Consider the following 25,481-nt stretch of genomic DNA (forward strand, 5'->3'; position numbering starts at 1 on the left):
ACGCTGCGGAGCAGCAGCAATTGCTGAAGTCACCGCTGCGCAACCTTCGGCGTTCCTCTGAAAGAAAAAAGCGGCGGTGAGAGCGAGATCCGGTTAGCTCCCTCCGCCGCCGGGGTGGGGGTGGGTCGGCGGCCGGGGCGGGGCGGGGCGGCCTCGCTGTTCATCGGTGGAACGCGGCCGTAGAGCGCGGCGTCACGGCGGGCGGCCCCGTGTTCCCGTAGCTCTGCGTTCCCGTAGCTCCGCGGCGGAGCGGAATGGCGGGATGGCGGCGGCCGGCGCGTGGGCGGCAGGTCGGGGCGCGCGCGTGCGAGGGGAGGAGGGGCGGGGGCGGGTGGTGCCGCGCGGGGATCCCGCCCCACGGCCCGCTGGGGGGCCGCGAGCGCCCGCGGGGAGCCGCTGCTCTTTTCCCGCTCTCTCGTCCGCTTTCGCTCCCTCGGCTTTCCCGCCTCCCCGCCCCTTCTCTTCCCTCTTGGCGCTCTGTTCCCGCCCCGCCCCGCCCCGCCCCATGCCCTCCCCTCCCCTCGCGGCCGCTGACCGTCCCGCCTGCCCGCAGGTCCCGGCCGGCTGAGGCGGGGCGCGGCCGTGGCGGCCGCCTGAAGCTCGACGGAGGAGGCGCGGCGCTCCGCCGTTCCTGCCGCCGCCCGGCATGGAGGCGGCCGGCCTGGAGTGGCTGCTGGGCCCAATGCGGCAGCTGGCGTCGTGGGGCGCGGCGGCGGCCATGGTGTTCGGCGGCGTGGTGCCCTACGTGCCCCAGTACCGCGACATCAGGCGGACGCAGAACGCCGAGGGCTTCTCCACCTACGTGTGCTTGGTGCTGCTGGTCGCCAACATCCTGCGGATACTGTTCTGGTGAGCGGCTCCTCCCTGCTGCCGGCCTCCGGGCTCTTAGTTAGGAGGCTGGGGAAGTAACGGCCTTGACGCGCTTCTTCCCCTCTCTCAAAGAGCTCGGCGCGCCCCGTCCGGTGTGTGGCTGCTCGGGCTGAAGGAACTGCTGCCCTTCGCGGAGCTGCCGGGCGGTGCTCTGATGTCCCCAACGGGGCTCTCTCACACGCTGGTAAATAGGCTTGTTTGCAGCCAGGGCTCCTTTTCCTTGCTGTGGTTTGTGTTTCCCTTGCCCTCGAAGTGTTCTTTGAGCGAAGGCCCCGGTTCTGCACGCATACTTCAGCATCCAGGTGGTGTTAAAACTGCTGGAATGCTTGCCAGACGTTTGAGCATTTTTCCGAGATGCCAGCTGGCTTCAAAGAGCTTCGCTTCCAGAGCTCCATGCACAGCTGCAGCTGCAGATCCATAGTTTTGATAAGCAGGTAAATGGTGGGGGGTATTTTCACAGTTGTTGTGTTCAGCGTACTCCCCAACATCTAAGGGCAGGTTTGTTTCCATGTTAGGGTCTGTGCTGCTGAAGAAGAAAACTTTGTTAGAGCATGACTTCTGTAGGTAAACTTCACTTACTTGCGATATTCCTCATTACTCCTAGTATTGAGGAATGATACGTAGATCATTATATATACCTAAATATGTGGGTATATATCATTACCTCTAGTAGGGGAATGATAAGACAGTGGGAATGTGTTTCAGAACCCAAAGATGGAAAAGTCTTGGAAGGGGCTGCAAAGAGAACAGTTATTCTAAGAACGCTTTGATTGTAATGTGCTGCTCTGTAGAATGTAATGAACTGACAGGCAACAGGCTGCTTCCTCCCGCTGGGTTTATCTCTTTTTAAAGCTTCTCAGACTTCTGAAGTGTATGTGTCTTCCTGGAGTAATGTTCAGCAAAATGCAGCATGTAAGCACTGTGCTGGAGCAGGAAACACTGGCGACCCTCTCCCGAGACTGCAACTAGCAGTTGAACTGAGGAAACATTGCAGTGTCTGAGCTAGTTGTTAACATTAGAGCTGTGTTATCTTGAGAAAGAAAGCATTTGTAAGAGAAATGCGTAGGACAGGAGTTGGAGAAAGCAGCACAGGGCAAAAAGAAGGTAGAGGAGCTGGCAGGAGTGGGGGAAATGAGTTTCTGGTTCTGATTTGCACCTGAGTGGAGTTGCTGGCAGTTTCTAGGTAACCCAGGAGAGTGCATCTGTTAAATGAGACTTGAGTGTACTTGAGAGAACTGAAAAAACTTATTTTCAGTTGGTTATAGGTACATGGGTACATCTCTTACATAGGTAAGAGATAGGCAAAAGAATAAGTACTATAGATGATGGAAAAAGTTACGTTTTATATCAGCCTTATACATTTCAAAAGAAGAAGGATGTGGTTATATTGACTAATTAAAAAAAAAAAATTATCCTGTGTGTATCTAAGCCACCTAATGATATCCTTGACACATACTGGGTCTGTGTTAGCTCTGGTTGTATCAGAGCTTGTTGTTGATGCTGAGTGGCGCCGTGCAGCACATGCACAGACAGGAGCAGGAGTCTTGTTTGACTGTGTGGCAATGTAAGGGGTGCTGCTGGCTTGTGGTGCAGCCACTTCCACGACAGGCATGAGCTTGCAGAAACCACTCTGTGCCCTTCTGATTTTTTTGTTGGAAGAAAAGGATTTGCGTAATGACAATTCAACATTCACTAAGAGAATATTTAGCTTCTCTGTAAAGACTAGGTATCCCTGTTGGTCCACAGCAATTGACAGTAAGATGAATAGAATAAGGTAGCAGAACAAAAGCCTCTAATTTATGTGGGCGTGTTTGAAATGTGCTGACAAAGCTGCTTGGCAGTGCAGTTTTTGTGTTGTCTGATGTCATCTACAGCTGATGGCATGTACCTTATTGGATGTGTAGCACTCTAGATAATTTGATGTAAGCAATATACCTAATAGTCATTGGAGGGAAACAAGAACTTTTGAATTGTTCCATAAATGTTAACCTAAACACCTGTTGTGCTGGAACAGAGCTGTTCCTACAACTTGTTTTGTTTTGCATTGTAAACTTTCCCCTGTCTGACCAGTAGCTTGCTATGGCAAGTCTTTATCAGACCAGTCCAGACCTCCATCTAGATCTCAATTTTGAAATCTTTATTGATATTTGTCTGTTTTTTTCAGTTGATTTTTAGCTTCTCTTTGTTGCTCTTGGTTGTTATGGATATGGTTTGTGCCATCACAACTTCCTCTCCACCCTGAAGTACCTAAGGTGTAGGCCTTGAAAACTTTCCAGTTCTAATAGTGTTGCTTTGCAGGCCATGGTTATTGCCTTTAATGGCAGTTTACGTATGTATTTAACTTCAGGAACGTTTCTGTCAGTCAGTGATCATTTCTGGTGTTCCTTCCAGGTTTTTCCTCAATTTGATATTTTTTCTAGTTGCATTGGAGGATCAGTCAGGCATTGCATGTTTCAGACACAAGCAGTGCCAAGACGCAGACAGCTCCTGCCTTTTAGACAGTGTTTCTTTGTGTTTTCGCTCTCAAGTAGCACTGATCTTTCTGTATCTCTGAGGCACAGCAGGTGTCCAGGCATCCAGTCGCACCTTTTCCCTATGGCTCTACTCTGCTCTGTTCACCTCACCTGTGGGGCAATTCCCTCTTTTCCTATTTGTGAACAGGCAGGTTCCACATGTACTTAAAACTGTACTTAACTTTCTTCTTTAATTATCTGCTGTGTGGTGGATGGAATTACTTTTCCTCTCTGAGAAGAGATGTTTAGACAAACTGTTGCAGCTACTGCAGTGCAGTAGTAGTGCTGTGATGGTACCCAGTGAACAAGGGACTGCCAAGAGCCAGGATAACAGCCTTGTTGCCAGTTGTCTCCTCTGAGCATTTTTCCTTCTCTGATTATGTTATTCACAATTGTAAGCCGTGTTTGAAGATAGAAAACGCCGATGCACTGCTGCTTCTCTTTCACATCTAACCCTTTAGTTTTGGGGTGTGTTCAAGGAACTTATATTTGCTGGTGATGACAGTGACATGCTGTCTACTAAACCACTTTTTGTGCTTCTGTATTTCACAGTAGCTCAAAGCTTTTTTTGGAAGAGATTTTTGCTTTTGCTTTCACATGTTTGGCCTGATTCTCTTCCAACCATGAGTTTAATGCCATCACTTTGTGGAACAGCAGTGGGAGGGGACTGAGCTGCAAGATGTACACATGGCTTTCATTTAGAAGAAAGAACGGATGTTTAAGCGTACTAACTTTAGGTCTAATGTATACTAAGTTTTTGGCCCCTTTAAAGAGGATTAAAAAAAAAAAATATGAAAAATAGATGTGCCTACAGCACAGCACAGTGGGGTCTCCATTTGCTAATGTGGTTAGTAGATTTTTGTGTCTGATTAGGCATTGTGAAGTTAGCTATGTTTTTCATGGTAATTATGTTAGGATTTTATGGGTTGCTAGTGTAGCTGCTGGTTGTAATGATCAGTATCAGCTGCACCTTCACTCTAGTCTTTTGCCTTTGTCGGTGCTGCTTTACCTATCTGTCTTCTCTGGATCCCATAGATAGTCATTTCTGACTTTTTGCTCTGGGCTGCTTGGCCTAGAGAAGGTCTGCACTGTGGGTTAAAGGAGCAGCACAGAACACCTTTGTAGTGCTAGTACATAGGAAAGTGCGTGACAAGCTCCAAAAAGTCTATAATTTCTTCCTGCATTTTTGATACAAACAATTACCATTCTTGTTTAGCAGATGTCTTACTGTATTTGCTAGAGTTAGCTCTGACTTCTTGCTCACGATCAGTTGTTAAAATACCCGAGGGGTGGCTAGGGCCTTACTGGAGTGGAAGTGGGAGGTGGTTAGCGATCTGGTGAAGCTGTTCTGTGCTGCTGGGTTTGAAGAGCACTGCAGCACCGAATTTGTGGTGACAAAGATAAACCTGCCTTCTTGGTTGCAGTCTGTTGGCTGCTCGCTTTGAATTGCTGAGACCAAGGGCAGATGTGAGGAGGTGCTGCATGATCAGTTGAGGGTGGTGGGTGCAGAAGAGCTTTGAGTTCTCTCTCTGCGCTCCCATTCCCCTCTTCTTTTTCTAAAACAGCTTATAATGAGATGTTGTGCCTTCTTTGAGTATTAAAATCAAAATAAATAGCTGAAAGAAGGGGAGCTACAGGTTTCCTAGAAGTCAGCAGAAGGCATTCTTAGTTGTATCTTGAGTAAGTTCAGCCAAAAGTAATTATACTTCCCACTATTTCCATAGGGTTTTGGACTTTATTCAATTGTGCATTCCATAACATGCTTCATATAGTAAATACAATACGATTGGTATATTTTTTTCAGTTAAATTATGTTCTTCCAAAAGGTTTTGAGATGCAATTCTGGGGGTCAGTGGCCTAAACTTCGTGCAGTAACATCAGGGAAACCTAAACAACAGAAAGTAACACAAAGCCTTCCAGTTTTAGAGCTGTTATCACAGAATTATTGCCTTAAGGCAAACTTTGGAAGCAAGTTCTAACGGTCAGGAAAAGATGAAAACTATGGAGTTTGTAATTTCATGGCAGAAGTTGCTTGCTACCTGTTGTTCCACCAGTTCATCTGGAGGGGAAAGCTGGTTCTGATAGCTAATTCAGATGTGTCAAAATTGGGAATTCTCTGTAGTGGAGTCTGTGAAACAAGCCCCCTGTTGCTAACAGAGGTTTACTGTGACAAGTATGTGATGGAGGTGATTTATAGGAAGGTGTTGGACTGGGAGATGCATGTCAAAACTTACCCAGCCATGTTTATTTTGCTGTAACACCTGCAGTGCTACTTGCGGGTCAAGGCCTGATGTCATGAGTTGCTTTGTCTTTAAATGTTGGTCCACTTGTATCTGTAAGACCTGGGGTAGAAAGGAGGCACTCCTAAGACCTTTATGACTAAAATGAATAGTTAGATTTTCCATATGGGAAGGGGGAGATGATGCTGTAAACCCAGTTTTAAGAGTGACTGCAGCTTTGAGAGATTGCATTACCCGTGCTTCGCTATGTACCAGTGCCTACTAGAAGAGTCTTGCTCAGATATTGAGAGCAATTTCCTGTTTTTTATAAGTGCCAGACTGCAAGATATAAAATTCACCACTCTTTTGTACAGAATGTAAAGGTAAAATAGGATTTTGTATGACCAAGTGAGAAGCTTGTTTGCATAAAGTCATGGAAGTTTACATGTCAAGCAGAAATTCGTATCAAGAAATCTTAATGTAAACTAGTTCATTTCTTGAGCTCGTTGCTGATTAAATTCTGCCATTGCATTGGCTGTTTTTTAAAGTAACTGTGGATTGTTTCCTGGGGCCCTTGTGTTGGTATGCAGTGTTCTGTGTACTTTCCATCTTGCTTAGAGTTTTTTTTAACTTCCCAAAGAGAAAGCTGATTCAGAGAGGTGAAAGCCTGTAATAACTTCTATTGCTTGGTGATTTCTGCTGTCACAGTAAGTGGAATTGTCTTTGTGAGGTGAGGCAGAACTACATTGGGCAAGACACATCTTAGGGAAGGACACAACACGTTTGTTCTAGCTTGGGCTGCTTTTGCACAATTGACACTTACTGTTTTGCACATGCTCAGAACTGGAGCAGCAGGATTAAGGTGTGCTGATGGAGTTAGGTGTTTTCCCAGTGACTAGTTAGTCTCCACTTCAGTGTTTCTTTTGTCTTCATTGCCTGACCTTGCGCTAAGTGTATTTTAGACTGCTGGAATACTGATAAAATGTAAGATCCTTCCCCCTCTTTATTTTGCACGGTTAACTAGTACAGGAGAAAAAAAGACTTCTTGAGTTTTTTTGCAGTATTTTATTTTACTGTGGAAAGTTCTCTCTCCTCATAGTCTGATACTGAAAGTCCAAATCTTTTGAATACTGTGGATGTCACAGTTGCTTCCTTTGTCACCTAACTTTGCAGCAGCTTTTAGTGCTCCTAGATCAAGGCAGCTTGAGGAGTCTTGCTTGGGCAGGTCCTTATATCATTTTGAGTAGAGCAAGCAGCTTGAAGTAGTGTTTCATAGAGTGACTTAGATCAGAAGGGACCTTAAAGATACCTAGTTCCGCCCCCTGATGTGAGCAGGGTCCCATGCAACTTGGCCTGGAATGCCTCCAGAGATGAGGCATCCACAACCACTCTGGACAACCTGTTCCAGCACCTCACCACCTTCTGAGTAAAGTATTTCTTCCAAACATCTAACCTAAATCTACCCTCTTATAGTTTAAAACCGTTTCCTTTTGTTCTGTCAGTATCAAACCGTGTAAAAGTCAGTCTCCCTCCTGCTTGTAAACTCCCTCCAAGTACTGCAAGGCTGGGGTGAGATCTCCCTGGAGCCTACTCTTCTCCAAGCTAAACAAGCCCATTTCCCTCAACCTCTCATGATAGATAAGGTGCTCCAGACCTTTGATTATGGTCCTCTTCTAGACCTATTCCAGCAGCTCCACATCCCTCCTGTTCTGGGGGCCCCAGGCTCGCACACAGTACTCCAGGTGGGGCCTTACAAAGGCAAAGCAGAGGGGAATAATCACTTCCCTCACACTGCTGGTCACCCTTCTTTTAACACAATGCAGGATACTACTGGTCATCTGAGCTGCAGGAGCACACTGCTGGCTCATTGAGTCTGCTACACGCCGCCCAACCGGGATGAAGAGGTAGACAAGGCACTTTATAGACAGGTGAAGTCTCGAGGTCTCTCCCCCTTGTTCTCATGGGAGACTTCAACTTCCCAGACATCTGCTGCATTTATAATACAGCAGAAAGAGAACAGTTCCAGAGGTTCCTGGAGTGTGGGAGATAACTTCCTGACACAGCTGGTGAAGGAGCCCACAAGGGGAAGCAAGACCCTGGACTTGCTGTTTGTTAACAGAGAAGGTCTTGTGGGGGGTGTAAAGCTTGGAGGCTGTCTGGAGCGTAGTGATCATGAGATGTCAGATCTCTCAGTCCTTGTGGAATCACGGAGGGGAGTCAGCAGAGCTGCCTACATGGGCTTCCGGAGGGTAGACTTTAGCATCTTTAGGGCCATGGATGAATGGCTCCCTTGGGAGGTAAGTTTCGGAGGGCATGGGAGCCTAGGAAGGCAGGGAATACTTTAAGAAGTTGTTTTAAAGGTGCAGGAACTGACCATCCCCAAGTCATGGAAGATGAGCCGATGGGCAGGGAGGCCGGACTGGCTGAACAGAGACCTTTGGCTGGAACTCAGGAACAGAAGGCAAGTTTATGGTCTCTGGAAGAGTGGGCAAGTGACTTATGGCAACTGCAATTGTGTAATGAAGCTGTGCAGGGAGAAAATTAGAAAAGCCAGAGCCCAGGTAGGACTGATCTTGTCCACTAAGGTAAGGGACAACAATAAACAGCAACAACAGGGCTAGGGAGAATCTCTGTCCCTTTTTGGATGCCAGAGGCAACTTGGTGACCAAGGATCAGAATAAAGCAGAGGTGCTTAATGCCTTCTTTGCCTCAGTCTTTAATAGAAGACTAGTTACTGCCTGGGTGCACGGCCCCCTGTGCTGGTAGATAGGGGTGGGGAACAGAGTAGGCCCTGCATAATCCGTGATGAGATCATTTTGGACCTGCTCTGAAAGCTGGATGGGTCTGGATGGATTGCACCCTAGAGTGCTGAGGGAGTTGGCAGACCTGGTTGCCAAGCCACTCTCCATCACCCTTCAGCAGTCCTGGCTAACCAGGGATGTCCTGGGGACTGGAGACTGGCAAATGTGACGCCCGTCTTCAAAAAGGCCAGAAAGATGATCCTGGAAGCTACAGACCTGTCAGTCTCACCTCGGTGCCAGGAAAGGTCATGGAATGGATAATCTTGGGAGCCATAATGAACCAGTTAAAGGTTAACCAGGGGATCAAGCCCAGTCAGCATGGGTTTACGAATGGTAGATCCTGTTTGACAAACCTGATCTCATTCTATGACAAGGTGACCTGCTTAGTGGATGACAGTAAGAGGCTGTTGAAGTGGTTGTTCTTCCTGGACTTCTGCCTGTCCAGGAATGGCCTTCCACCACATTCCTTATCCACCAAATCTGTCTCCCTCTTTTGGAGGGGATTTTGGATTTGGAGATAAGGATGTGGTGGGGAACTGTGTCAAAGGTCTTGTGCAAGTCTAGATTGCTGATGCTGTCACTCCATCATAGAAGGCCACCAGATTGGTGAGGCACAGTCTGCCCTTGGTGAAGCTGTGCTGGCTGCCCCTGATCACCTCTTATGTACCTTAACATCTTTTCCAGGAGGAACCACTCCAACATCTTCCCAGACACAGAGATGAGGCTCACTGGCCTGTAGTTCCCCAGGTCTTCCTTTCTCCCCTTCCTGAATATGGAATTGATGTTTCCCTTTTTCCAGGTACGGAGAACTTTGCCTGGCAGCTGTGATTTTTCAGATATGATGGAGTGTGGCTTCACAACTCAGTGAATGAGCTCAGGCACCTCCTGCACCAGAATTCTTTCCTCTCCTTTGACCTAAGTGGGCTTCATCAGGACAGATGCTGAGTAAACTCCCCATAGTTGAAAAAGCCAAAATTCTTGCCGTGACACCAGCCTCTCAGCCATATAGTTATCAGATAGGTTTTCCTGGTCCTCTTGGTATCCCTCCCTGCCACCTAAGGGATAGAGGAAAACATCATCTGTACCCCCATCAACTAACCATCGTGATCCCCTGAAGTCCTTTTTGATAGCCCTCAGGCTTCTCTGCCAGCTTGAACTGCCAGTAATGGTCAATAATCAGAGGGTTAAACCTGACTAGGGAGTCTTGTAGTAATGTTCCTGACCTTGGCCATAGAGAGGAGCATTCTTCCCTATGGGTAGGATGACTGATATTTGGAGCCCTTCATTCCCCTTGGAAAGGAGTGACCTAAGACAATTACTTCTCTTTCCCTCTTGGTGGAGGCAGTCTTGAGGTGTGGAGTCAATTTCCTTGAAAACCTCCTGGATGGACCTTCCTGTAATTGTCATTTACTTGTCCCTGGAGTTCTAGAGCCTCAAAGCAATTGCATAAGGCCATCTGGAAAGATGGGGTAGGTTGGGGAGGGGGTTACCTGCCAACCAAGTGGGGATCTGCTTCCAATCCTTCTCATCTCTTAGGTCCCCTCCCTTTGCCCAGTGGTGACAAGGCAGGGGGTCCAGCCCTGTTTGGGATGTATCACCATGGTGCCTTTCTCTTAGATATGACAGGGAGATTCTCTGCCAGCCTATCCCCCACTTAAATGCCTGAGGCTCCTTAAACTCTGCCACTGTGCTGTGTGGATAATCAACTTTCTCACACCTCACATAGATGGCATCTCTATCATCCTGCAAGGGCAGCAGCAGGCTTCGGCACTTCCTGCAGCCAAAGACCCAAATAGCTGCACTTTTGGGCAGGCACTTGGTCTGGGTAGCTGCATTCTTTTTTTTTTTTTTTTTTTTTGCAAGAGCTTTCTGCCATGTTTCCACGATCACGGAATCTTATGGACTGGAAGGCACCTGTGGTGGTCATCTAGTCCAACATTACTGCTAAAGCAAGATCCCTAGAGTAGGTTGCACAGAAAAGCATCCAGATGGGTTTGAATACCTCCAGAGAAGGAGGCTCTAGAACCTGCCTGGGAAGTTTGTTCCAGTGCTCTGTCACCCTCGCAGTGAGGAAGTTCTACCTCATATTTCTGTGGAACTTCCTGCGTTCCACTTTGTGCCCATTTCTCTTTGTCCTCTTGCTGGGCACTGCTGAAAAAATTGTGTCCCCATCCTTGTGATGCCTGAACTTCAGATATTTCCAAGTGTTGCCAAGATCCCTTCTCAGTCTGTTCTCCAGGCTGAGCAGTCTTGGGTCTCTCAGATTTTCCTTATAAAGAAAGTGCTCCAGGCCCCTGCTCATCTCTGTAGCCCTCCACTGGACGTTCTCCAGAAGTTCCCATCCTTGGACTGGGGAGCCAAGAACTGGAAACAGTACTCTGGTTGTGGCCTTACTGGGGCAGAATAGAGGAGAAGGATCACATCTCTTGATGTGCTGGCCATTCTCTTCTATTTAATGCACCCTAGGATACTGTTGGCCCTCTTGGTCATAGGCGCTCTACTGGCTCAATATCCACCAGGAGACTTGGGTCCTTTGCAGTACTCCTTTTGAGCAGGTCGTGCCCTAATATGTACTGATGCAAGTGTTGGTGAACCTGGTCAGGTTCTTCTCTGTCCAGGTCTTGCTGAATGGCAGCACAGCTGTCTAGTGTGTCAGCCACTCCTACTCTGTGTCATCAGGAAACTTGCTGAGGGTATGCTTCATCCTTTGGTGCAAGTCGCTAATGGGAAGGTTAAACAAGACCAGATACAGTAGCAATCTATGGGGAGCACTGCTAGCAACAGCCCTCCAAATAGACTGCACAGCTGATGGTGATTCTCTGAGCTCTTCGGTTTGCCTCACTGTCCACTCATCTATTCCACGCTTCCTTAGTTTACCTGTGAGGATTATATGGGAGACAGTGTCAGAAGCCTTGTTGAAGTCACGAATGTGATCCAGACATACAGAGTTGGCTCTGGAAAGCTAAGGTGCAGGTGGAACGTCATGGGGGATGTGAAAGATAGCAGGAAGGGATTCCACAGGTACGTTGATCAGAGAAGGGCCGAGGAGAGCACAACTCCTCTGATGTGTGAGGGGGGGAAAAACGTCAATGATGGACACAGAGAAGTTTGAGGTACTGAACAAGTTCTTTGCCTCAGTCTTCCCACACCTCTCAAGTCCCTGAACATCTTGGCTGAGGCTGTGGAAGTAAAAATCCCTCCTGCTGTAAGTGAAGAACAAGTTTGAGACCACCCAATTAGACTGAGCAGGTAAAGTGTGTGGGGAATGTTGCATGCATCCTGGGCTCCTGAAGGAGCTGGTTGATGTGATAGCCAGGATACTTGATCATATTTGCAAAGGCATGGCTGTCCAGTGAAGACCCTGGTGGGGAGTGGAGGGGGTAGGAAGGAAGGGGGTAAAAGAGAAACATCTCATATTTTTAAGAATGGTAGAAAGGAAGACTTAGGGAACTACAAGTGATGAACCTCACATCTGTGCCTGAGAAGGTCATTCATGGAATAGATCTTTGTGGAGGTTATGTTAAGGCATAGGCAAGATGAGCTGACAATCTCAGATGGCCTGCATGGCTTCACTAAGAGCAGATCATGCCTGACCAATCTGGTAACCTTCTATGATAGCGTGTTAGCAGCAGTGAACAAAGAAAGGTCATCTGCCTGGGTTTCTCCAAGGCCTCTGACGTAGTCCCACACCACATCCTTATCTCTAAACTTAAAAGAGATGGATTTGAAGGCCGGATTACTGGGTGCATAAAGAACTAGCCGGATTTTTGTGGCCAGAGAGCTGTGGTCAAAGGCTTAACATAGAGGTTGCTAGTGAGTAACATTTCCCAGGGATCCATCTAGAGACTGGGGCTCATCAACATTTTTATCAGTGACCTGAATAGTGGGATTGAGTGTGCATGCTCAGCATGCTTAGAGATGATACTAAGCTGAGTGTGCAGTCAGTACAATGAAAGGGATGCCATCCAAAGGGAGCTGAGCATCCTTGAAAAGAGGGCCTAATGATGTTTAACAAGGCCAAGTGGAAGTTGTTGCACTTGGGTCAAGACAGTCCCAGATATAAGTACAGACTGGGTGAAGAACTCATTGCCCTGTGGAGAAGGATTTGAGGGTCCTGATGGACAAAAAGTTGCAGCCCAGAACTGTATCTGGGCTGCATTAAAAGAAAGGTTGCCAAGAGGGTGACGAAAGTGTTCGTTCGTTTTTACTCTGCCCTTGTCAAGCCTCACCTGCAGTACTGTATCCAGGTCCAAGGATCCCAACACAAGAAAAACATGGAGCTGTTGCCTGAAGCACCTCTCCTATGATGACAGATCAAGAGAGCTGGGCTTATTCAGCCTGAAGAAGATTTAAAAAAAACAAACCAACAAAAAAAGCCTAGTGCAGTCTTTCCGTTCTTAAAGGAGAGCTTATAATCAGAAGGAGACCAGCTTTTTATGCGGGGAGATGGTGGTAGGAAAAAGGGAGATGGTTTTTAGCTAAAAGAGGGTAAATGCAGTTTGATGTTAGGAGGAAGTGTTTTACTCTGGGAGTGGTAGAGTACTGGTAGTCCAGAGGAGTTGCAAATGCCCCAGCCCTTAAGGTTTTCAACAGCAGGCTGCATGGAGCCCTAGGCAGCCTGATCTAGTAGGTGGAAACCTTGCCAACATCAGCGGGGTTGGAACTAGATGTTCTTTAAGGTCCCTTCCAACCTGGGCCATTCCAGAGTTCTGTGATACGTGCCTGTTACTCTTCCCAAAGCTAATGGCAGTGCTTACAGTGAGCAGTGTGGAGGCACAAGGCATCACGGTTTCCCTTAGCTGGGTGCCATGTGATAAGAAATAATGTTGGTAGTTTTTGTTGGTGTGGGCTGCTTGTGCTCTGCATGTGGAATTCTATGGAACATGGGTGAGGCTTTCTGATCTCTCTTGTCCCTTATTAGATGATCCTTAACGAGGAAGAATATCCCTGGTGAAATGGTGGTAGTGGAAATTGTGTAAGAGAATATGATGACAAACTTAGTTTTTACTAGCAGCTTTGTTATTGAAGTAGCATAAGAAGTTAGATTTTGCTAGGGTTCTGTAAAACAGGACCTGTCTAGAGGTAAGCCTTGAACATGGCTTCAGGTGGCAGCGCAGTTGAGGTCTCTTATAGCATGGTGTGCATAGAGAAAGGCTTTAGCAATGGTGCTGTGAGGGAATCAAGAAGGCTAGTGAGCTGTGTGGCACTGCCTGAAGGTGCTGGGGAGTGCAGCTGTGTATTTTTGCCACATGTTGTCCTCAGCATCTTTGTCTTCAAGGCAAAGAACAGTAATAAATGAGCAAAGAGAAGCTGTCCACTGGTGTGTCTGCAGGTTTCCCATTGTAAATCTGATATCCTTCAAGGACTCTTCAGGAAAAGCTTCCACCTGTTACTAAGCCATTCTAGTGAGTCCTGGTAGAGATGGCTAAAAATCCATCAAGTAATGTGGAAAGAGGAGTTTCAAAGGTCACCATTTTTCACTTGAATATCCCATTTTCATGTGGTAGAACCTGTTGCAATCATAAGAGAAAGCCCTTCAGCAGAGACTAGCCACAATCCAAGTTTCTTTTTCTGCAGTATTTGTGGGAGTGCTCAGTAGTCCCCACTGTACATCATCTGAGACTAAAGAGAAATTTTTTGCTTGGGGGGAAGGGGGGAGGGCAAGCATGCATGTTTGCTTCTAGTTTCTTTTGAGACTTCTTTCTGCTTCGAGCCTTGGTGCATACTGGAGACAAACTGATGACCTGTTTGCTATGTTCTGTTGACCTGGTCTTTCCTGCCGTATCTAGAAGCAGACAAGATATAAACCTTATCTTTGTCTCTTTCTTTCAGAAGATCTTATAGTAATCCTACAAAATCATTTTCATGACCTCACTTTAATTTTAAAATAAATAAATAAATAATAAAAAGAACAAAAAAAAAGGTAAGGTTTGCATGCGTGTCTTTGTAAGATCTACAGACTGTATGTGGAGAGAGCAGTAACCAGTGTAAAGCATGGCATAATTCTCTGGTATTGATTCAACTCCTCACTGAGCCTGCTTGTTTCAAAATAATACATTTGCCCCTGCCTTCAGAAACAGTTAAGATCTTGGCTTCAGAGTTTCTAGGGCCAGTCCATAGGGTTGTTTTATCTAATAATCATCTTACTCCAACAGGGGGATTGCAACTGCACTACGTGTGCATCTAGATTTAACTAGTGACTTTATCAGTCTTTCATAGCTGTTACAGAAGGGGTAGCTTAGGCTTTCCTTCTTTCAGGTGCTTAGGATGAAAGAATGAAAGTAATTGAATGCAACAATTGTTATCTTTGAGATGTTTTATATATTTTGTTTTTTGTTTTGTAGGTTTGGAAGGCGTTTTGAATCCCCTCTTTTGTGGCAAAGCATTATCATGATCATTACTATGTTACTGATGCTGAAACTGTGCACTGAAGTACGTGTGTCCAACGACCTGAACATAAAGCGCCGCTCTTTTTCAGGTTAGTGATGGGCTAGCTGTCACAGACTGAGTCTTTTGGAAAGCAAATGGCACTGTGTTTTGAATGAAAGCTCTGCCTGAACTGCAACCCAGCCTCCTTTCTTGATAAATCAGTGTTTTACTACTTTTTTGAAATCCCTCTCTTCCAGATGAATACTTAAAGCTGCAGTTTTATTTTAAATAGGTCTTGGTTTAATCTGGAAACTGAAGTTCTGATTAACATTTCATGTAATGCCCTAGGATATAGAGCTGAATTTAATATTGTTGCTAGCCTTGGATATCTTTTTAATTTTTTGAGATCCTGTTCTGTATAATAAACTACTTTTTCAACTGTACTTTCTGTCAAGTTCATAGGTTAGATCCTGATTGTGTGCTGTTACCTGAGATCTTATTTGGCAGTTACCAACACTTGGTTTTGCACAGGCTTTATTTTCTGCATATTAAATTACTGGCCATCAGCTGTCATGCTTGGCAAGGACCTGCTGGTCAGCCTGGAGGAAAAGAAGGGATTGTACTGGCTGTGGATACAAGGGCATGTAACCTAGGGAGAGTACAGGGATGCTGTCTGTACCTGCAGAGAGGGAATTAGGAAAGCCAAGGCACAGATGGAGCTGAATTTGGCAAGGGATGTTAAAAACAATGAGGAGGATTCTTGAGGTATGTTGGGCACAAGAGGCAGGCAAAAGAGAGCATACCTCCTTTGGTAAATGAGAAAGGAGAACTGACTACAGCAGATATGGGGAAGGCCAAAGTACTAAATGAGGTCTTTGTCTTGGTCTTCACTGGCAGCCAGGATTCTTTTATTTCTCATGTCCATAAAGCTCACATCCCTGAGTCCCTAGGTAGGAGCTGGGGGAGTGATTTCCCCCCCTCCCCCCTCCTCCTGTAAGGTCAGGGCAAATCTGAGACCTCCTCATGAGATTGAATGTATACAAGTCTATGGGGCGAGATGATGTGTGTCCCAGAGTCCTGAAAGAGCTGGCTGATGTGAGCTGTTGTCTGTCATATTTGAAGAGTCATGGCTGTCAGATGAAGTGCCCAGGGACTGGAAAAAAGAAAACGTCACTCCAATTTACAGAAAGGGAGGAAGGAGGACCTGGGGAACTACAGGTTGGTGAGCCTCACCTCTGTGCCTGGGAGGATGATGGAACAGATCCTTCTGGAAGACGTATTAAGGCACATGAGAGATGAGCAGGTGATCTGAGACAGCCAGCATGGCTTTACCAGGGGAAGGTCGTGTCTGACCAATCTGGTGGCCTTCTGTGATGGAGTGATGATGTCAGTAGGCAAAGGGAAGGCAAGCAGTGTCATCTATCGGGACTTGTGCAAGGCTTTTGGCACGGTCCCCCATCACATCCTTATCTCTTAATTGGAGATAGATGGATTTGAGAGATGGACTATTTGTTGGATAAGGAATTGGTTGGAAGGCCATAGACAGAGGGTTGTGGTGAATGGCACTGTGTCCAGGTGGAGGCTGGTGACAAGTGGTGTCCCCCGGAGTTCTGTCCTGGTACCAGTGCTTTTCAAAATCTTCATCAGTGACATCAGTGATGGGCTTGAATGCACCCTCAGCAAGTTTGCCAGTGACACCAAGCTGAGTGGTGTGGTTGCCATGTTAGAAGGAAGGGATGCCATCCAGAGGGATCTTGGCAGACTTGAAAGGTGGGCCCTTGTGAACCCAGTGAGGTTGAGCATAGCAAAGTGCAAGATTCTGCACTTGGGTCAGAGGAACCCCAGATATGCATACAGACTGGGAGAAGAACTCTTTGAGAGCAGCACTGTGGAGAAGGGCCTGGAGGTTCTGGTGGGTGGAAAACTGAACTTGAGCCAGCAGTGTGTTCTTGCTCAGAAGGCTGATGGTATCCTGGGCTCATCAGAAGGGGGGTGGCCAGCAGGGACTGCGGTGTGATTTCCCTTTCAGCTCTGCCCTTGTGAGGCCCCACCTGGAGTACTGTGTCCAGATCTGGGGCTCCCATTACAAGAAAGATGTGGAGCTGTTGGAGAGGGTCCAGAGGAGAGCCATAAACATGATCAGAAGGCTGGAGCACCTCCTCTATGAGGACAGGCTGAGGGAACTGAGATTGTTCAGCCTGGAGAAGAGAAGGCTGCAAGGAGATCTCATTGTACCCTTTCAGTATTTAAAAAGGGATTATAAAAAGGAGGGGAATTGACTTTTTACTATTAGGCAGTGATAGGACAAGGGGGAATGATTTTAAGTTCAAGGAAGGAAGGTTTAGATTAGATGTCAGGGGAAGAGAGGTTCCTCAGAGAGGTTGTGGATGCTCTGTCCCTGGAGGTGTTCAAGATCTGGTTGGATGGGGCCCTGGGCAAGCTGGTCTGCTATTAGATCTGGAGGTTGGTAGTGCTGCCTATGGCGAGGGGGTTGGAACTTCACAGTCCTTAAGATCCCTTCTAACCTGAGCCATTCTGTGGTCAAAACAGGAATTGCTGTCATACCATAGATAGAAGATTGTCCTGTTGTACACCATTTCCTTGCTTTTTTTTTTTAGTGTGGAATTTATAGGAATTGTCACTTTTCTGTATCTCATTGTATCCTCTACATCGTCAAGTATTCTTGCTCAGCAGAAGGCCTTTACTTTTTTTCCCTCCCAGATAAGAAACATCAGTAGTTTTTGTTTCTTACAGAAGGAAGATATGCAGTAGAACAGTATTTTGAGTTTGACTTACGGAATTTTGTATCACAGTTTATTACAAACAAGATCAGAATTATCAGTTTTTTGTTACTTGTTTTGCGATTATGAGTATATAACTTATTCTTGCCATCTTTTCTCTTTCCTTGCTCCCCAATAACTGAGGGTCTGATTGAGCTCCAGATATCCACAGCCTCTATTAGACTTCAGTAGATACTGGCTGTGCAGTAGAGCAATTTATCCAGTAGCTGAGGAAACTATTTCCATTCCTGCTTACTATGGAATATAGTGTGAAATTGTTAAGGTAAGTGAATTCATGTGGAACAGGGCCTGTAATACAGTTCTTGAACACCAGCTGCCATGTCTGCTAGCGTTAGTCAAGCAGGATGAATTACTTCACTTTTTTTTAGCCCAGATTTAGCAGCAATTAGAATTTAAAATCCAGAGAGCATTTAGGAGAGAGACATACGCTTTCTGCCTCTCAAAGCTAGCATTTCTTGAACTTGCTGCAGGGTTTCTCTGCCTTTTTATACACACACTTGCAGCTGCCATCAGTACCCTTTGGACATAAAGGGAGGCTATTCAGTTTTGCGTATAGCTCTCTTCAAACAACTCTCCCTCGAAGACTTACGGACTTCCAAAGGGTAATTAGTCTTTCCCTTACCTGCTAATAGAGACTCTTCAAGGTTGTGTTGTGTCATTTGATCCTTCCTGAAACTCAGCTTGTTACATTTAGTTTGCTAAAGTGAATACTTTTTGCCTGCTTGTGGACCTTAGTTGTTAGTCTTTAGAATGCTTGTGTCCTTTGAGACCAGCTAAAGTTGTTTTCCTAAGTGTAATTGATTTTGATGGAAAAATTATCTCAAGAATCATCAGGCGATGCAAAAGAGGCTCACTGAGGACTTTGACTCTGCCAGCTATGATGTGATGTCTCAAAGCAAACATTTGACTGGTTTCAACAATACGAAATTTCTTTCAAGAAGGGCAGAAAGTTGGGTTTGCATTTCAAACCCAGTGTAGGTAGGAGTGAGATCTGTGATTCTAATCCTACTCCTAATCTTATCTTGTGAGTTTTATGGTGGTTCAGACAAGCTGATAAATCTGTGTTCTTACTTTCTTTCCTCATAGTTTGCCAGGTCAGTGGGAAGCTTGAAGTTGGTGTTTGTCATGAACCTTACAGAATCCTGAGTGGAGGGAGGGTGCACAGTATCTCTGTGATAGTATCACTCTTCATGTGACTGAGCTGGAATTTAAATCTTCTTTGTTTCTGTCCTCTACCTTGATGTTTCTATTAGACAATCCAGGATATTTAGAAAGTGAAGTTTTTTCCCCTTTCTTGCATTACTAGTGAATGCTGTATTTCTTCCCTAGTCATGTTAGCATGTGTTTATCATTAATCTTGATTTATGTGGGACTTTTCCATGTTTTTCCATTTTTCTCACTTCATAATGGCTAGTTGAAGACATTTTAAGCACACTCTTTGTGAAGTGTTAGGGAGCAGGCTCCTTTCATCCTGACAAGCTTGTTCTGTGTTTTCTAGCCTGATTTGTGGTATCACTGTTTTAAAATATGTTTCAGTCATATTTCAGAACATAGACATAAAGCTGTTATTTACAGACTGACACAGCATGAAAAATACAATCTCCTGTGGACTCTTTTCTAGAACTGCTTGATTATTTCTTTTAACTACTTTATGAAGAGCTCATTAGGAAAACTCCTGTCAGCTATTGTTCTCTCAGTGAAGGAGACTGCTCTGAAAGTAATGCCTCCTATTTTATCGACTTGGCCCACAGTGTCAGAATTGGATGTTGGTGGTATGGCAGTACGTGTTGTACAGGCTTGCCAATATTCCATTATGCTGTTTCACTGTGTGATTTAATGGCAGCAGCAGGGCAGTCTGACAAAATGATGTCTGATGTGGAAGTGCGTGTGAGGTAGAGGTATAGAAATGAATTCCTCAGTGCTGAGAAGATTGTACCTATTGATGTTCATCTGTGCTTGCTCAATATTTCTGGAGACCAGACGATGGATATAAGCTCTGTGAGGTGCTGGGAGGTGTATTTCAGCAGTGGCAACAACAGCAGTAGCTCACCTTTGCTGTTGCAGATTTTTGAGCACTGAAAGCAGATCCTTGCATATTGCTGGCAAAAACTTGTAGCTAATAGTGACTGTTGAAAACTAGTGTTTTGTAACTGAGAATTTGCTCTATCATCTAGTGTTATTGTGCTCTTTGCATCTGTGGTAGTTTCCATGGAAATAAATAGAAGGCATTACTTTCAGAGTGACCTACCTACTTCTCAGTGACAAGATTCTCTTTTTTCACTTCTAGTCTTGCAAAGCAGGAGCAAGTTGTAAGTGTCAGAGCCCATCTTGTTCTGCTGCTGCCTTCTGTTTTTTTGCTTTGGTTGCGTAAACGTATGCTTCAATTACGTGACTTGCTCTCTCTTCAATCAGTGCCTCTTTATTTGTGCAACTGTTCTGTTACTTGTTAAACTTGACTGTGTAATCTGTTTTTAATTGTTCTGGTTTAGTTAGGGGAAAAAAAACACAATCCACAGCAAGAGAAGAATAAAATCTTTAAACCACCCCAGTGGAAGGACAGCATTGTCTTCTGTATAAGAATGCTGTGAAAGCTAGTGTTACCGTGAAGAAATCATCAGCTGAATTCAGTAGGCATGAATAATATCTTATTCTCTTTTATCCTTTATTTAACACCATTTTAATTCTAACTGGAATGTTGTACATGCAGATTTCCAGGCATTACCATTGTGATAACAGCTCTCCTTATTTGTTGCCTGTGTTGTATTAGTGTTGGTGCATTCGCACTGATGCTGTGTTGTTGACCCAGTACAGAAAGATGCAAGGTTCAGTGATGGTTTCTTCTGTTAAAATTGGTTTTGTTCAAAATTCTGTATTATTTCTGGGGCGTGATGGTTCTACCATGCTACGGCCACGTATTGAAAAACAAAATCTGTTAGTCTTGACTCCAGAACCAAGACCTTTTCAGGAGGCACAGTGCTCACAAATACAGATTGCTAAAAGCACCTAGTCACTCTCAAAAGCATTGGCAGACCAGGACAGAGACTTCACAGAGACTTTGAGTGAACCCAACCAAGTCTTTGTTTTCTTCCCCAAACTAAGCAAACCTTTGCTCTTTCTCTAACAAACATTCAATTCCAGTTATGTCCAAGGTGTTGTGGCAGGTATTTAGCACCGTGTGCTGAAAACCAGCAAACAGCTTTTATGAACAACAGGCTCTTCAACATCTTTTCACAGTGGAGCCAAGGCTCAAGTAGAACTGGTTTTCTGGTGTGGCATTAACATTTTTTTTTCTGATCACTTACCAGTTTTGCCTTCCTTCCAGCTGCTTGTTGTCCTAACCTGCTTTATAAATTGTATCTTATAATTGCATCTTGGATCTCCAGAAGACTGTTGATATTATCACAGAGAATCCCTCCTGCAGGATACATCGTTTTCCACTGAGGGAATTAAGGAGAGTGATAACATTTTAATATGGAGAATGATTGCAGTTGGGGTCTACTCCATCCTTGTTAACGTGATTAGCTTAAGCTGGGACTTTTTGAAATTAGAGCAGCATAACCCACAGGAAGTAATGCAACTGATACTGTCTCAACTAGTTAAATGGGTATTTATATACTTGATGTTACTGGGGTAACAACTTCTTTTCTCTGATAATGAAAAATAGATAAAGTAAGAGTTGACTGTTTCTCTCCCTAGGTGAATTGCTGTTGAGTTGTGCACAGAAACTCCTGAGCCTTCCTGCTCTTCAACCCTATCTTAATATCACTGAGTGAGAGAGCCTTACAGAAAGCATGGAGACTAAAACTTGTTTTGTTTTGGCTTTTATATAAGCAAAATGTATTGACTGTGCAAACTTGAACTAAAAGACTTGTTGCTTCATATAATCATACAAATCTATTTTGTCTTTCCTTTCTTTTTTTCCTCTCTCGACTTTTAATGTAGCTGCAGATAGTAAGGATGAAGAAATTAAAGCACCTCCCAAGAGATCTTACCTGGGTATGTACTGTACAAACCCACCTTGCATGAAGTCATCATTCCAACTGCATATTTTGTGCTTCACTACTTTTTTTTGTGACCGTTATTAGAAATGATTGTATGATCACTTCTATGGCAAATGTTTCTGTTTTTGTGACGTATTACAGCCTGGTGTGTGGTTTTGTTTTAATTTTCTCTTCCTCACTTCCAACTTTCATAGAGGAAAATATGCTTTTAGCTCTGTTTCATAAATCAGTTTTTGATGATCAGTTGAATTCATTCCATTGTCCATTTCTACAGTTATATCCTTCCCTTTCTCTCCAAATCATAAAGCAAAATTGATACAGGGATCGATGTCTTCAGGGTTGTATTTCTTCTCTTCCAGCCCTAACTCTTGAGGAAACAAAGAAAATCACAGGAATATCTTTCAGCATTGTTCAGAATGCTGGATGAGAAATTTCCTCTCTGATTTTTCAGCCTACATCGTTGTGATGATTTATGTAGTCTCTATTTCTGGTCTTATCAACAGACTGTTAAGGAATCTGGATCTCGTTCTGAGAAATTCAGAATAACCATTAATCTGTTTATAATCTGAGTACTTTCTTGAAAGCAAAAGACCAACCATGTGAAGATTAAATAGGCTGTCTTCTAATTTAGATTTTATTCATCTTCTTGATCTCTCCTTTCAGATTTAGTGCCAAAATGTACCATGGATTGGTTGGGTAGCAGTATTTTACAAGGCCTTTTTTTGTTTTCTGGACTTGGTATCGAACTTGTATTTTGCTGTTTGTCTTTGCTTGTAATAATTTTCACTGGCTTGCAACACTAACCAATGGAATGTAAGCTTTAAACAGTCCTGTCCTTTCTGTGTCTGTCTTGCTGTTGTCTTTTTACTAGTATTCAGCAGTTCTTTATTTACAGTAGCAGAGTTAGAAACAGCTGCCTATGATCCCAGATATGATTAAGCATTTTGAAACAATCCATTTGAAGTGGTTAAAATTAAACAGAGATTAAACTTAATGTGACCTTTTACTCATTTGTGTGGGTGTTTTTTTGTTTTTTTTAAGTTGTTTTAAAAAAAAAAAAAAAGAAGTACTTGGCGATTCAAATGCTTAAAAAGGTGAAGGAGAAGAAAACACCATAATTCTAACTAATTTAAATCTGAAGTGTTTGGTTAGTTTTATGCTCCTCAGTGAAGGGAAGGGATTGTTCTGTACTGGTGCAGCCTCACCTTGAGCACTGCGTTAAGTTTTGGGGCTGCAATGTGAGACACACAGAAGTGTTAGCGAGCATCCACAGGAGGGCAGTGAGGATGGTGAAGGGTCTAAAGGGCAGAGCTACATGAGGAGCAGCTGGCGTCCCTTCGTTTGTTCTGCCCGGAGAAGAAGAGACTGAGTGGAGGCCTCCTGGTGACCTACATCTTCCTCATGAGGAGAGCAGAGGGGCAGGTGCTGATCTCCTCTTCCTGGTGACCACTAATAGAGCTTCAGGGATGGCATGGAGGTGTGTTGGGGGGGGTCATATTGGATGTTAGGTAGAAGCTCTTCACTGAGGGGGTGTTGGGTACTGGAACAGGCTCCCTTTGGCAGTGGTCATGGAACCAAACCTGTCAGAGTTCAGTAATTATTTGGACTATATTCTCAGACATATGCTTGGATTTGTAGGTGGCCCATTGTGGATCCAGGAACTGAACTTGATAATCATTGTGGGTTTCTTCCTTCTCACAACAGTCAGTGATTTACTGCTTTGAGGATTAATGATGAGTTGGCAAATCTGTTCTCTATTTTAATGGGATAATTCTTACTGGAGCAAACAGTTGAGAAGTTTTGATATCTTTATATTTAATGTGCATTCAGGAGTATGTCCTGATGCTTTAACGAGTGCTTTACATCATAGTGCAAGTCATGCCTTTGGCTGAGGGTTTAACTGAGGGAGCGTTATCATAGAATTAGTACTGCACTGCCCTCTCCCTGTGTCCCAGTTTCAGCCCAGACAGTGCCAACTGCACGCTGGTATTTGTTTGTTCTGAGTGATGGGTGTGTGCACAGGGCTGGGCCAGGCCCCTGGGTGGGGAAAAGTCACTGCTGTGATGGTGCAGGGCAGGAAGCTGGCTGCAAGACGGTCTGGGCCGGGCCTCGTGTGGCCTACCAGCTGCAGGTTGGGTATGCTTGGACAAGAGGTATGGACAGATGTGTAGCTCAGCACCGTGTTCCTGGTGTCTTAACAGATCTGGCTGCCAATGCCTTTCATCTGGCCCTGCCGTAGTACCTGTGAAGTTTTGTGCAGCTCAGCTGTTTGTAGTCTTGTAGAAAGAAGACGACTTGAACAGATTCTGTTGAAAATACTGTGTGGCTATGAAAATACTGCTTCTGGCATGAGTACCGTGTCTAATCCTTGTTGTGGTGAAGAAGTTAAACCTGTGAATAAAGTCAGAATTTTGCTTGTGTTATGTGTATCTTAGCTTAGAGTAAGAAAAGCAACTTTTAGCCACATGAGGGTGCAGTTGGGTTTCTAAATCTTGAGCAAAGCCCCAAACTGGAACTTGTGAGAGAGACTATTCTTTCAGGGCTATTCTGCCATCTGTGAAAACAGTGAATAAACAAATTGTGAGAAATCGTTTTCCTCATGGTGGGAGCCAGACTAATTAGTTAAACACAGTGTCAGTGATCAAACATCTGAATGTTGAGATGCAATACTTGTCTCCTGATCATGCAGATCAGGGAATGTGTGCTGCAGAGGTCCTGCTTTGGAGTGTTAGAGAGACATGAAGTACTTCTCCAGTTGCTGAAGTTTTGAGCATGTCACTGCTCCTACATGCTTGATCAGATTTAGATCAGAGTGGTGAGATCTGCTCTTTAAACAGGATCAAGGGATAATTTGGCTTGAGAGGGATAGCTGTGGTTATGTGGTACAGCTCCTTACTTGAAGCAGGTCCAATTAGATGAGGTTGGTCAGAGTCTTGTCCAGGTGAATTAGGTCCAAAGAAATGGATTTCATAATCTCTCTGGCATCTGTGCCAGTGTCTGACTGTCCCTGTGGTGATCAAGCTTTTCATTGAATCATACAGTGCATTGAGTTGGAAAAGAAATAACAATAATAATTCTTAATGAATGAAACTACAAATTGTTGCACTCAGCCTAACTTTTTTCCATTACATTTTATATCCTATCTGTCTTATTAGCCTTCTGTCATTTAAAGTGTCCTTGGAATATGAAGTTACTAGTTTCTTCTAAGCAAGAAATAAGGAATGTATTTAGTAAGAAGACCTTAATTATAAATGAAGACTTTAATGTAGAATTTCCTCGTTGGATACTGAAAGGCATGTATTACTGAAGCACCAGTGCTTTGCTATTTTTATTACTCCATCAAGGGAAAATAAAATGTGATTTTTGACCTGAGTCATAGAATTGCTGGGATCGAAAGGGATTTCTAGAGATCATCAAGTCCAACCCCCTGCTAAAGCAGGTTCCCTACAATAGGTCACACAGGCAGGTGTCCAGGTGGATCTTGAATATTTCCAGAGAAGGAGACTGCACAGTCTCTGGGCAACCTGTTCCAATGCTCTGTCACACTTAACACAGAATCACAGATAATTACCTAGAGTTTATGCTGTGTTAGCATGAGAGTGGCTTCACCCACTATTTTAAATATTGTGCTTATACTTTTCATGGTCACAACTGTGCACATCAAAAGTAGTATGCTCCAGAAGTGTGCAATATTGTATAATCTGTGACTATGCAGATAATGAATAATTAGTTCATATCTGTTGAAAAGGATGGCTTCTGTGTGTAATGGATTTTACTGCAAAAGAAAGAGCATTTTAGATGTCGTGCTTTCAGCCTGTAATGCACTATACTGATGATTCCTGAATATAAACAATTAGGGATAGCTTTATTTTCTTGAAAGACTGTCACCTTCCACACTGTATGTTCC

At 44.5% G+C, this 25,481-nt stretch overlaps 1 protein-coding gene across 2 annotated transcripts in view; it reads left to right on the top strand.

Moving 5' to 3' along the window:
• The first annotated feature begins 646 nt into the window (after positions 1 to 646).
• Positions 647 to 25,481, top strand: part of SLC66A2 (solute carrier family 66 member 2) — a 58,564-nt gene continuing 33,729 nt past the window's right edge. The window contains exons 1-3 of one of the 2 annotated variants that reach the window (XM_042869522.1): positions 647 to 849; positions 14,748 to 14,881; positions 21,516 to 21,569. In XM_042869522.1, coding sequence (XP_042725456.1) covers positions 647 to 849; positions 14,748 to 14,881; positions 21,516 to 21,569 — 391 coding nt within the window. The remainder of the gene's footprint in view (positions 850 to 14,747; positions 14,882 to 21,515; positions 21,570 to 25,481) is intronic. The other variant, XM_042869523.1, reaches the window with a different exon arrangement.

This window comes from Lagopus leucura, unplaced genomic scaffold (genome assembly GCF_019238085.1).
Source record: "Lagopus leucura isolate 7727_CA_CO unplaced genomic scaffold, USGS_WTPT01 Super-Scaffold_100002, whole genome shotgun sequence".
NCBI lineage: Eukaryota > Metazoa > Chordata > Aves > Galliformes > Phasianidae > Lagopus > Lagopus leucura.